Genomic DNA, 13,399 nt, shown 5'->3' with positions numbered 1-13,399 from the left:
CGACAATCTCTTAGCCGTGTGCGGCACCCCCCTTCACAGTTTCGTTCCTCGGTCATATTTTCATAGTGTTTAGGCGAAGACCTACAGAGATAGCATCACCACCACCGTCAACACGCCGGCGTGCTGCCGAAACTCGTCCGCTACCTCACCGTCTTGCTGGATCAAGAAGGCGCAAACGTCACCAAGCTGAACTGTGCTGAACATGGAGGTGGCGTACATTTGGTACTCGATCGGTTGGATTGTGAAGAAGTTCGACTACATCAACCGCGTTACTAAACGCTTCCGCTTACGGTCTACAAGGGTACGTAGACACACTCTCCCCTCTCATTGCTATGCATCTCCATGATAGATCTTGCTTGTGCGTAGATTTTTTTTGTTTTTCATGCAACGTTTCCCAACAGTTATATGTCAATTGCCCAATAGTAATTTGTTTACCATGCCATTACTTGCTTTCGATAGAGAAGTCACTAGTGAACCTATGGCCCACTGTTCAATTCTACATTGCTCCCTTATTTACAATTACTATTTTATCGTTTGTCATATAACTATCTATCACTATTTGCTTTTAACCTTGCAACTAGAAAGAAAAAGGGATTGACAACCCCCTTGCAAGTTGGGTGCAAGCATTTATTCTGTTTGTGTAGGTGATGTTTATCTTGTTAGCTTGTAGCCTCTTGCTGGTTCGATTAAATCTTGGTTCTTAACCGAAGGAAATATTTTTTGCGGCTATGCTACATCACCCTTTCTCTTTGGGGAAACCAAACAACTCCTACGGGAGTAGCAAAGGGGGAAACCCAACGTGAGACGGAAAGAAAGAAAACCAGTGTGAAGGGGTGGTGGTGGGAGGTGAGGCGAAACTAAACCGGTGAGGTGAAAATAAACCATGGATACCAGCGTAACAACTTTCCCTTTAGGAGTAGAGATGAAACAGAAAAAAAAGGAAACCAAAAAACAAAACATAGAAAAAATAAAAAAATAAAACGAGTGCACGCGTTAAATGGGCCGGCCAACTTTGATTATAATTGATGTTTTGGTAAGATTTGATTTGATTTGGGTATGACTAGTGGATGCAAGGAAAGTTTGGATTTAGTTGACATTTTCTTAACATTTGATTTGAATTAGTTAATGCATGACTTGTTTCTGGAATGTGTCGATTTGATTGAGCTAATGCATGCATCAAATGGGTTGGCCCAAATTGGTTGTCCTTGAGCGATGGCCATATGTAAGACGCTCGCGAGCACAATATAAGGTTGGTGGGAGGTGAGGCGACGCTATCAGCTGCCACTTTAGGATTAGTGATAGTCTTAAATCTAAACATGAAGATCATGAGTTATTTGTTTTTATTTTTAAAAATAGTTGTATTTGCTGGACATGGAGTATTTGATCCCGAGCTCATATGCTCCTGCATGAACAGTAAAATCGAAAAATATTAAAAAATTCAAAAAAAACCTGATTTTTTTTTGTGATGAACATTGATATATTTTCTAACTTCGTGGGAAATTTCAAGTTTAAATGACATTCGTGAATGTCTGGGCAAAAAAAATTGGTCCAAAAAGACTATTGTTAGAAGCATTTTGGAGCATCGATTTTGTTGTTTTCGCCCAGACCTCCACGAATGTCATTTCGACCTGAAATTTTGCACGCAGTTAGAACATTCATCGATGTTCATCACAGGAAAAATTCAGATATTTTTTTTTTACTATTTTTTCATTTTTACTGTTCATGCGGGAGCATATAAGCTCGGGATCAAAAGAGCACTTCGGTATTTTCTATTTTAGTTGATTGAAATAATTCATGATTTGGAGGAGGTCAAAACAGGTTATTTGCAATTCGTTCAAATAATCTTAGGTTCTCACTATTTCCCCCCAAAACGTTGCATGCAAGTCTTTACAACTCAGAATTTGATCAGATCTTATAAAAGTTCATCGGAAATAGAAAGCATCTCAAACATAACAAAAGTTATGTAGAGATTTCGAAACCATTGGACGGCCATTACTATCGCCAGAACGAGCTGCCGATGCGCCGCTCCTCTGCCAGGTTCTTTACGACTCAGCAGTATCATTGTGCTATAAATCATGAGTACTAGCTAGTGCCGTGATTTTTTTTAACGGGTACTTGATGTTGTGGTCAACTAGTAGTAATATTTCCGTATTATTAAATTCTTAAATCCCGGAGGGGCAGAGCAATATCAACCATTAGATCATGTAGAGTCGACGGCTCGTATCCGTTTGGGTTTTAGGAAATAAAAGCTGGAGCTGTTGAAAGGATTCGCTGCACTATCACGAGATCCACAAGGAGAGGAGAGGAGAGGAGAGGAGAGATGCTATATAGTAGTAGTACTACTACTACTCGTTGGAACAAACTGTGTGTTGCCGTGTTAACCATTCGTTGAGAGACCAACAAGACCTCGATCAAGATCAACTCGGGTTTTCCCCCGGGGCTCATGATGCTGCTTTTTTGGCCTATTGGGATCGGGGGCGACGTCGATCGAACCTAGTGATGGCAATAATACACCGGCTATCCTCGATCCGCCGAGTTGTGGGGTCAACAAGATCCTGGACCCTCTCCCTCCCTCCCTCCCTCTCCCCTTTTCTATTCCTCTCTCTTGATCTTGATTGAAAAATTCACCTCTCACTCAATAAGTAGAGAATCTTCAGCGTAGGATATCTCTTGATTGTCAGCATCCTCCTCTTCTCCCTTCATATAACTCCCTCGACCCACTGCACTCATCTCATACTGCAACAATCCCCAACAATTCTCTCTCTCTCTCCTTTCTCTCTGAACGCAGACGGAGAGAGACAGCCTCCAAGGAGGAGGAGGAGGAGGAAGAAGAAGAAGGAGAAGAAGACTCCAACGCCTCCCCTGCAGCGTCCCGAGCAAAATTTCTGGATCTTCGAGGAACTGGACGGCGCATGCAACCGCCGCTCCTAAATCCTAATTAAGGTGCTCTTCTTTCTCTCTCCCTACACTAGCTGCAACTTGCATGCACATGAGTTTCAATTTGCATTACCAAAGAGGCCTTAGTCCCTATGGAGAGGCGATGAAATCAAAACCTCGAGATCGTTGCGACTGTGCCCATTCCTGTCCTTGGCAACAGGAAAAATATTTCTCAACCAAGAAACTAAAGTCCCTCTGAATTCTTCCCTTGCCAACTGGTGTTTTTCCTTAACAATTTTGAGGTCTTTATTTTGGATGTTTATTATAGCCATTAATTTTGTATATTAAAAGAAAATCCTCCATGGAGTGCCCCATACAGGAAAAAGTGCGTGCAATGATGCATGCTTGCCGTCCACATGTAGTAACTGCCTTGTCTCTATTTCTTTTTCAGTTTCCACCTCATCTTTATTATGAGAAAGAAACGGGGATGCATTCTGCATTTTTCTTCTTCCATTTCCATTTTCCAGTTCATACATTGAATGCTTGTACTGCCTAATTTCGCCAGGGCAGACACCAGCTGCAGAAACATTAAGCCCATGTGTTGCATGGTCCTTGGCTTCCATCATGCAACCAACGACCCCTCTCCTTCCTCCATTGAATCTGTACATTTCGTCTTGACGTTTCAGTCCACTAGTTAATCAGTGAGTTCATTCGGAATTTCATGAAAAAAGACCGGCGTCGCCGTCAGGAATTTTTTTTTGGAACTACTGTTCATTTGTATGTCTGTTTGACAAAAGAAAAACCCAAAAAAAAAAGTTCCATCTTTCAATTGTAGGTGCTCAATCAAACTCCATATATCCATGTAGTTAGGTAGTGAGTAGTGACCATATGGCAAAGGCTGCAGCACTTGCACACCCTGAGGCCTGCATACATAAATGGACAGTGAGATGATGCCAAGTTGCCAACATCTTGTGCAGAAAAGGGAGGACAGCAAAAGGAGAGGAGGAGGAAGAGCAAGTCATGCGTACATGCATGATGGGGCCTTAGGCTTGTGGTGGTGCCTGAGGTACTTACTATTCCATCTGAAACCAGCACAGAGCATTGGTGCCATGCATATATCACCACTGTTTGTTCTCCTGCCTTTTCCATGCCACACTGCACCTCTCTCAATGTCTATGGTACAAGCTGGAGTTTGGTGCAGCAGCATCAGGCCTCAAGGGACATTGAGTTGCATGGAGGCCCCATATGTCTTCCTCAATGCCTTGATGCTTGGGCACTCAAGCAAATGCTAGGTACACACACACACACACGCACACACACACACACATCACACATTCATAAACCAAACACACAGTGATCCCAAACTCCGACAGATATTCTTCTCTTGGATGTTCATTTCCGTCTCATGAAAAGCTTCTATTAAACTATATGTTATAACACCATCAACCAGTATCTAGGTTAGCCCCCTCCCATCTCTCTAGCTCCTTTCAGGAAAATCTCAATTGCCTTATCTTGGATTTTTTGCTTCCTTAAAAAGCTGCCTCCCACAATGTACCTATGTCACCAATGTGGCCTGCACCATGTCTTTGTAATGGAGGATGAGTGTGCACACAAGTCACATCAACACACTCTCAGTAGAGAGGGTGAGGTGAGCCTAATCAAACCACAGAACCCCTAAAATGCCACCATGTTTGTATGTGTGACTAGCTGTGAAGTCATGCTTGAATAAACCCCAAGGAAATGCATACAAAAAAACCACATCAACTACACCTTTTTATTTTCTCAAAGATACTCTTCAAGGTGAAAGGCTGTGGAGAGCTTGGAAGGATGGGGCCTCGCTGCTCTCAAGAAAGAACACACACACACAGTGGAATGTGTGGTCCTGAAAGCTCCTCTCCCTTAGAGCATATATGAGTATATATATACTAGCTGGGCCTGAGTGTGCCTTTTCTGTAAAGGAGATCAAGCGCCACATTTTTCCATGAGCTTGAGGTTCAGCTTTTTTTAGATGGCAGATCTTTAAGGTTTTCTGGGCTTCTCTTTCGTTCATCAAGGTTTACATCCACTTTAGCCCAATCAGCATTTTATTGGTTTTACTTCTTCTACACATGTTTATGTTTCCATTGACTTCCATCTGTTGCTTGTTTACTTTGGAAGAACTTATTTGTTGAGTAATTGTAGACAAGGTTATAAAAACGAGTTGTAACAGTGGACAGTGGTTATCTGAAACACAGGGTGACTGTATCCTGACTAATTATCTGTTTTGTTTTGGGTTGTCATAGGTTGTAACGTAATCAATTTTTGTTACAGAAAACTTATGCCGATTTTAGACATCTTCTGTGCTAATTATATCTCGATCGATATTCTTACAATCAAGTAACTGAAGAATCACCAAACTTACTCCCTTTCCTCCGTATTTTCTTGAAGCAATCAAAAGCAGAGCAGCTGTAGCAGGACATCAAGAAGTTCTAGACAATGAAGTACATGAAGCTTGGGTCAAAGCCTGACACATTCTACACCGAACAAGCCGTTAGGTAAATGTGCAGATTTTCATCTTTGCAGTCAATAGTATATCTGTCACATGTTAAGAGAGGGGTTAGCCAATGCAACATTACAATGTCAATAATTAATACAGGGTTTACTTATGGCTTGGCAGGTCAGTAGTGTCAGACATACCTGCTGATCTTATCATACATGTCAACAATACAAAGTATCAACTGCACAAGGTATGTTTCCTCATAGATATACCTGCTGATCTTTTTGAATTTTCAGGCAAATATGTACTTGTAATAAGAATTATAGCCCCACAAGTAGTTTATATGAATATTAAGTCACCTAAAATACCTTAAGCTGTCACCAATATTGAATTCATGCTCCAGCCAACTCATCCAAAATTCCGAACCGATGGAGAGAGGCGGGCAATATATTTCAACAGCACCCCTCACGTCTAGGCTTATTTAGCTCTTAGACGTGGGATTTATGTAGGCCGCAGAATCTTTATTTTAATACTGCGTTGGCAGGGTCTTGAACTCAAGATCTCGTGGCTCGGATACCATATTGAATTTATGCTCCAGTCAACTTATCCAAAAGTGCGAACTGATGGAGAGAGGCGGGCAATATATTTCAACAACCAAATCCTTCGCGAGGAACTTCGGCACTGAAAAGATTTTATTCCACATCAAAGCCCTGAAGTTGATAAAAAATAAGTGTACTTGATTATCGACTCTTGTCGTACACACACATATAAAACCTTACAGATTCTATGGCCACATTACCTTAGCGATTACTCTGAATTATTATAGCATGAAACTTCCTCATATAGTTTCATCTTCTTCAGATAGTTTATGGGCTCACATGTTCAGCTTTTTATTTCCTCAAGGTATGTCACCTGTGGCCTAATGATGGTACGAAATAAGGCGCCTTTACTAGGCCGATCGCCGCTCACAATGATTAGCGGGCATCGATCAAAGCCTAATCATGACTTCAAACCGACTCTATATTTGTTTAATCATTCTTTACGAATGACAAACCTACATCGGGTTGGGTTCATAGGACCGAGGATTCGCTTTACCAGGATTGTCAAGGTTGAAGCATAAACAATGTGTGCCGCTCCCTTTTCAGATCCACGCTTGAAAAGCTTCTTGTAAATAACATGCAAACCTAGTAAGGTGTTAACCAAGTAGGGAGAATAGAGTGAATTTCTCTTTATTCCTCTCTTCGAATGTCACTGGTTAGTGACTTCCACTACTCTGCTTAAGCTCTTACTACAGGTCTGTTAACAATTTTTGGTTTTGGCTTAAGATCCTGGAACTAGTTTAAGTGACACTATTAATAAGGTTCAGATTCTATTAAGTGTATTGTGCTTGTGCATGAAGCACAAAGAAAACAGGGCATAACTAGGAATACAACTTGATTCTCAAAAAAAAAACTAGGAATACAACTTCAGCTGTGATTCTAACTTGCCAGGAAAGTACAACAGTACTTGTCTTGTTTCAAGAAAAAGTATATATTTCACTCAGAAACTATTTTGCAAGGATTGCACATCTACCTTTTGCATTTGAATTTTGGGGTAATTTGCCAGAGTGGGTCTGAATTGTTGTATACCTAAAATGTTATTGATAGCACTACTGGTTTCATGGATGGAACTGCTGGTGCTATTTTCAATTTCTCCATTTGTGAGAAAAGAAAATTTCGGACAACATGATGCCTCTTGGTTAACAACTTACAAGCATTTTTTCCTCAGATTTTCAGGATTAATATCACAGTTGCACACCCAAAATAAAATGAAAAGAGTGGGAGAAGACAGAAATTTTGGTCGTTTCCCATTTCCAATGTCCAGCCTCTTGATTTCAGGTGTTTTTACCCTGTAGTTCCCCCTGCTGCTCAAGTGCGGCCTCCTGCAGCGCCTCTGCTCCGACACAGAGGCCGACGAGCAGCTGCCGGTGCCGGTGGCGCTCCACGACATCCCGGGCGGCGAGGAGGCCTTCGAGATCTGCGCCAAGTTCTGCTACGGCATCGCCATCAGCATCAGCGCCAGCAACTTCGTGCCGGCGACGCTGGCAGCCCGATTCCTCCGGATGACGGAGCACGTCGCCAAGGCGAACCTCGTCTCCAAGCTCGACACCTTCTTCGAGTCCTGCGTCCTCCACGGGTGGAGGGACTCCATCGCCGCGCTGCAGGCGGCGTGGCGGATCTCCGGCTGGTCCGAGAGCCGCATCGTCCAGCCATGCGTCGACTCCATTGTCGAGAAGATCCTCCTCCCGCCCTCCCAGGTTTGTTGGCAGGCCGCTGTCGATTTCCGGCGGTTCATTTGGCGCCAAGATTTGAATAGTTTGTTTTTCTGTGTGCAGGTCGCGTGGTCGTACACGTACACGAGGCCGGGGTACGCCAAGAGGCCCCACCAGTCGGTGCCCAAGGACTGGTGGACGGAGGACATCTCCGAGCTGGACATCGAGGTGTTCCGCTCGGTCGTCTCCACCGTGCGCGCCACGCGCATGCTCCCGTCGCCGCTCATCGGCGAGGCCCTGCACGTCTACGCCTGCAAGCACCTCCCGGACCCGCTCTACACCGGCGGAAGCGCCAACGGCCACGCGTCTCAGAGTCAGAGCTCCTCCTTCACGGCGGCGGCGGCGGCGGCTGAGGAGGCGCTCGCCAAGCAGAGGCGCGTGCTGGAGACCGTCGTCACCATGATCCCCGGTGACGTGGGGTCGGTCACGGGACGGTTCCTCCTCCGGCTGCTGCGTGTGGCGAACTACGTCGGCGCGTCCTCGTCGACGCGCGCGCAGCTCATCCGGCAGGCCGGGTCCCAGCTCGACGAGGCCAAGGCGGTGGACCTGCTCATCCCGCTGCCGTCGGACGCGCAGGCGTACGACGTCGGCGCGGCGGAGGCCGTGCTGGAGCACTTCTTGGCGCAGTTCCAGCGGCCGGCCGCTCCCGACGAGCGCCGGAGGATGAGCGTCGCCATGGAGAAGGTGGTCAGAATCTTCGACGAATACCTTAAGACGATCGCCCTCGACAGTGAGTTTCCCATCGGCAAGTTCATCGACCTGGCCGAGTGCCTGCCCGGCATCGCCCGGAGCGACCACGACGGTCTCTACCGCGCCGTCGACACCTACCTCAAGGTCACAAACTGAAAAAATGTGTCAAGTTTTATGAGATGATCCCTCCCACCTAATCGAATTTGGCTCATCGATCCATGCGTGCAGGAACACCCGGACCTGAGCAAGGCGGACAGGAAGCGGCTGTGCCGGTTGATCGACTGCCGGAAGCTATCGCCGGACGTGCGGGCTCAGGCGGTATCCAATGATCGGATGCCGTTGCGGACCATCGTGCAGCTTCTATTCGTTGAGCAGGAGAGAACAATCGGCGCGGGCGGCAGCCATAGCGTCGCGCCACCGGACCGGGCCTCAGTCGATGCCGTCTCCAGGCTCACGGCAACAGGCAGAGAGGACGAAGCGGCGGCCATGGACCACAGGTCGGATGTGCACCGGCCACGGCGGGCAGGCCATGAAGAGCGCGCCCAGGGCGACGCGGCTGCAATGACGAGGTCGCTATCGGCGTCGACGAAGACGGCGGCGAGGAAGGACAGGGCGGTGGAAGAGAGGGGGAGCAGGCTGAGGAACAAGTGAAGCATAACTTGCAAGGAGCTTAGATCTGATGGCCATGGATGAGCTCCTGAGGAGCGTGCATGGCCAACTTCTTGCTTCCGATCCCTTCCCAATTTGTTGGCATGCATACCTGTGATTCTTGATCATTTTCTTACTCGTATTGGTTTCAGTGCATCCCATTTTTTGGTGGGAGATGTGGGGGGCCGTCATGGTTGAGAGAGGGGTACATTTTTGTAATTAAATTAACGGATGGAGGAATAATAATCAAGTGGCCATAATCATACAATCTAGGAGTAGCTCAGCTGTCCTTCATTCTTGAACTGCATTTGTTCTGAGATGTTCAATTGATCTGATCATGCAACAAACTGAATGTATTGACCTGCAAATAGCATCGGGTTCTCTTGCTTTCTTGGATGCCCCCGAGACCTCCTGCACGATGGCCGCCTCTGTGACTGTCGGCCCCTGTGATCCATGCCATCCATCCAGTCCCTGGTCAAGAACGTGAAGAAGTTTGGCGAACGGGAAGAAGGCAGACCAAGAGGTGATCCTGGTCAACTTTGTTTAGCAGCAGCATCTCTACTAGGACCCCCCGGACCTAGTTCTGCTTTGTGTGGCGTCCGGCGGACGTGTGTGGCCTGCTGCATCACTGCATCCCTAGGTGTGCCTTTCTTGCAGGGAGGACGCCGACCGAGGGAAGCTTGTAAGGCCTTGAACAATGCAAGGTGTTTAGGGGAGGTGCTTAAAAAAATAAATTAGTGTTTTTTAAGTATTGATGCTTATTTGTAGAGGGTAGACGCTTAATTGGGCATCTCTTTCGCACAAATATGCACTGGTGCTTCAGAAAAATTCGATTTATTTTTTAAGCCCCTCCTTAAGCACCTAGCATTGTGTAAGGTCTGAAAAGGGTGAAGAAATTCGGTTTTCCTCCTCTATACTGCACCTAGCCGATCCCCTAAAACAAATAGAGAAGGATAATTTTTCCTCCGTCGCTGAAAAACCCCTTCCACCCCCCTACATATCCTCACTGGTTGTGCGGTCGAGTAAAAGTGCCGCCCTCTTTCTCCCACCCTCACGCCTCCTCCATTCCCGCCCTAGTCGGCGTTGTTGCCACCACCGTTGACCGGCCCTCCCGCCGGAATGGATAGCCCGAACCCTTCCGCCACCCCGCTGGCCACCGCCATCGGCTTGTCGTCGCCAGAAACCATCCCCGCGCCATCGCCCGCGCCGAAGAAAAGGTTGGGGATGAAAAATCTCCACCGGCCTCAAGCTCTGGCTCCAACTGCGGCAAAGGCCACTGGACTAGCAACGGCCTGCCGTAGCCAAGAGAGCTCGAAAACTAAAGGCGGTGGTGGCCCTCGCCGAGGAGGCCTCGAAGAAGACCACTCCGGTGCCTTGTCCACGTCCAGCACCTCATGTAACGTCTCTGGTGACCCCGGCGGCGACTTCATCGATGCGGTCAGCGGCCGCAGACGGCAAGAAGGGTCGCGGCCGCCAAGTGCTTGATGAAATGCTGACAACGTAAAGAAAAACCACCTTTCGCAATTCGGCCGATGAATTTTAGACGGTGATTGGTGGTGCTTGATGGTGATGGAGTTTGTTCATTTTGTTATCATAGTGCGGAGATGACCACGGCCGAGTTTCTAGCGTCTTTGGAGTCCTCGGCAACAATGGGGCTAGACAATCTCAATTATGACCCAATTTGGGATCGTTTGGAGGCGGGCGAAGAAGAGGAGGTGGCCAGTGAGATGGAAGAAGAGGGGGGCCGTAGAAGAGGTGGTCGATGAAGATGAAGTTGTGGAGGTGACCGAAGCAAGCATGGGTTATCAAGGTCACGCGCCGCCAACTACAATCATGTTGAAGATGTTGCTCTTTGCTATGCTTGAGGATGAACATCTCCATGGATGTAGCGAACGGAACAGATCAAACCAAGACTATGTTTTGGGAGAGAATTACAGAGTACTACAACTCCGTGGAGGTGCAATCAAGTCGTACGCAAGGTTCTCTTGGGCATCGTTGGAGCACCATTCACGACCAATGCAATTGATGGTCCGGTTGCATCAACCAAGTGAATCATGCACCACCGAGTGGTGTGTAAGTGGCGGAGTATGGCCCCTACATCCAAGAACTATTCAAGCATAGGAACACGAAGTTCGGCCACACGCCCTTCACGTTGCATCATTGTTACAAAGAGCTATGCAAGAACGAGAAGTGGATTCAAAGAGTTTCAGAGACCACTCCAAAGAGATCAAGTTTGAGCGTATCCGTTGAGGAGGACGGCGATGTTAACAAAGAGGCCAATAATAGAGGGGAAGGGAACAAAAATTTCAAAACAAATAAAGAAGAGAAATGCAACGGTGGCACATACAAAGAAGAACGGTTGGCCATGATTGAGGCCAAGAAGGTGTTGGCGGAAGAACACAAACAAGAAAAGATGCCAAGGTGGAATGAGCTCAAGATGTTGGAGGATGAGAAATGGAAGGATAAGTTGGCGACGGAGGAGAGAAAGTTGACGGCGGAGGAGCGTAGACTTGCACTTGACGGGCAGAGGATTCGTGATGCCAAGAAAGCAAAAGATCGTGCTATCACATTCATAAATCAAACCACAATGGATGAAACCACAAGAAAGTATTGGGAGCTCACTCGTTGGGAGATCTTGACCCAAGCGGAAAGCTCTCTTCGGAATGGTGGTGATGGTGGTGGTCGAGTGGATGGTGGTGGTGGGGGTGGTGGACGAGCGGTTGGTGGTGGTGATGGGGGCAGTGGCCGAGAGGATGGTGGTGGCGATGGTGGCTGAGAGGATGGTGGTGGTGGCGGTGGTGATGATTTGTGTTGGAAATATGCCCTAGAGGCAATACTATTTTATTACTATATTTCCATTATTTATAGTTAAGAGTTTATATTTCATGCTATAACTGCTATGATCCTAGAATATGCGATTCAGTGGAAAACTCATATGCACGTGTGGAATGATAAACGGTAAACAATATGTTCCCAGTCTCGCTTCTAAGACTGGCTCAAGTGTTGTTGGTGATCACGTTTTTCGGATCTTAGGATATCGTTAAGTGTAACGATAGTCCTACAACAACATTACGGGTATGATGTTAGAAGAACAATCATATTGAATCGACCCAATACTTGTCTGTTATACTGTGTGATCATATCGTCTGAAATCATCTGTTATAACACGGAGTGTTAGCATGTGTTTTAGTTCCTCGGACCATGAGAGTGTCTCGGTCACTACCTACAGGTCGGCTTTGGGGTTGCTCAAATGTCATCTGTAACAAGGTGATCATAACGACAACTTTCAGGCACACCAGAAAGTTTGACAAATGACCGGACAACTCGAGAGTGGAATTTGCGCACTACAAAAAATACAGTTCCATGTGAAGGAAATATGCCCTGGAGGCAATAATAAAGTTGTTATTTTTTATTTCTTTATTCATGATAAATGTTTATTATTCATGCTATAATTGTATTGATTGGAAACCTAAATACATGTGTGAATACATAGACAAACACGGTGTCCCTAGTGAGCCTCTACTTCACTAGCTCGTTGATCAAAGATGGTTCAGGTTTCCTAACCATGGACATGAGTTCTCATTTGATAATGGGGTCACATCATTAGGAGAATGGTGTGATGGACAAGACACATCCGTTAGCTTAGCATATTGACCGTTCACTTTTATTGCTATTGCTTTCTTCATGTCAAATACATATTCCTTCGACTATGAGATTATGCAACTCCCGGATACCGGAGGAATGCCTTGTGTGCTATCAAACATCACAACATAACTGGGTGATTATAAAGATGCTCTATAGTTATCTCTGAAGGTGTTTGTTGAGTTGGCATAGACCGAGATTAGCATTTGTCACTCTGAGTATCGCAGAGGTATCTCTGGGCCCTCTCAGTAATACACATCATAAGAAGCCTTGCAAGCAAAGTAACTAATGAGTTAGTTGCAGGATGATGTATTACGGAACGAGTAAAGATACTTGCCGGTAACGAGATTGAACTAGGTATGAAGATACCCACGATCAAATCTCGGGCAAGTAACATACCGATGGACAAAGAGAATTACGTATGTTGTCATAACGGTTTGACCGATAAAGATCTTTGTAGAATATTTAGGAGCCAATATGGGAATCTAGGTTCTGCTATTGGTTATTGACCGGAGAGGTGTCTCGGTCATGTCTACATAGTTCTCGAACCCATAGGGTCCGCACGCTTAACGTTCGTTGACGATATAGTATTATATGAGTTATCTGATTTGGTGACTGAATGTTGTTCGGACTCCCGGATGAGATCACGGACTTGACGAGGAGTCTCGAAATGGTCGAGAGGTAAAGATTGATATATAGGATTATGGTATTCGGACACCGGAAGGTATCGGGTACTTATCTGAGTACCGGAGGGG

The 13,399-nt window shown here is 46.2% G+C and overlaps 1 protein-coding gene and 1 pseudogene across 5 annotated transcripts; both read left to right on the top strand.

The window, feature by feature from the left end:
• The first annotated feature begins 2,316 nt into the window (after positions 1-2,316).
• Positions 2,317-9,267, top strand: LOC119308711 (BTB/POZ domain-containing protein At5g47800-like). 5 transcript variants are annotated; one of them, XM_037584841.1, is made up of 7 exons: positions 2,317-2,943; positions 3,855-3,943; positions 5,305-5,411; positions 5,513-5,603; positions 7,248-7,649; positions 7,728-8,498; positions 8,583-9,267. In XM_037584841.1, exons 3-7 carry the CDS (start codon positions 5,353-5,355, stop codon positions 9,003-9,005), a joined length of 1,746 nt encoding a protein of 581 aa, XP_037440738.1. In that variant the 5' UTR covers positions 2,317-2,943; positions 3,855-3,943; positions 5,305-5,352; the 3' UTR covers positions 9,006-9,267. The 5 variants fall into 5 exon arrangements, with proteins under 5 accessions (XP_037440738.1, XP_037440737.1, XP_037440741.1 ...); XM_037584844.1 differs by having other exon boundaries at positions 2,319-2,943; positions 5,534-5,603; XM_037584840.1 differs by lacking the exon at positions 3,855-3,943 and having other exon boundaries at positions 2,318-2,943.
• A 1,406-nt stretch (positions 9,268-10,673) lies between these two features.
• The window catches only part of LOC119309472, a 141,108-nt pseudogene continuing 138,382 nt past the window's right edge, over positions 10,674-13,399 (top strand).

Source organism: Triticum dicoccoides, chromosome 5B (genome assembly GCF_002162155.2).
Source record: "Triticum dicoccoides isolate Atlit2015 ecotype Zavitan chromosome 5B, WEW_v2.0, whole genome shotgun sequence".
Classification (NCBI taxonomy): Eukaryota; Viridiplantae; Streptophyta; class Magnoliopsida; order Poales; family Poaceae; genus Triticum; species Triticum dicoccoides.
The sequence above is the reverse complement of the archived record's forward strand: the minus strand, read 5'-3'. Positions and strand labels throughout refer to the sequence as shown.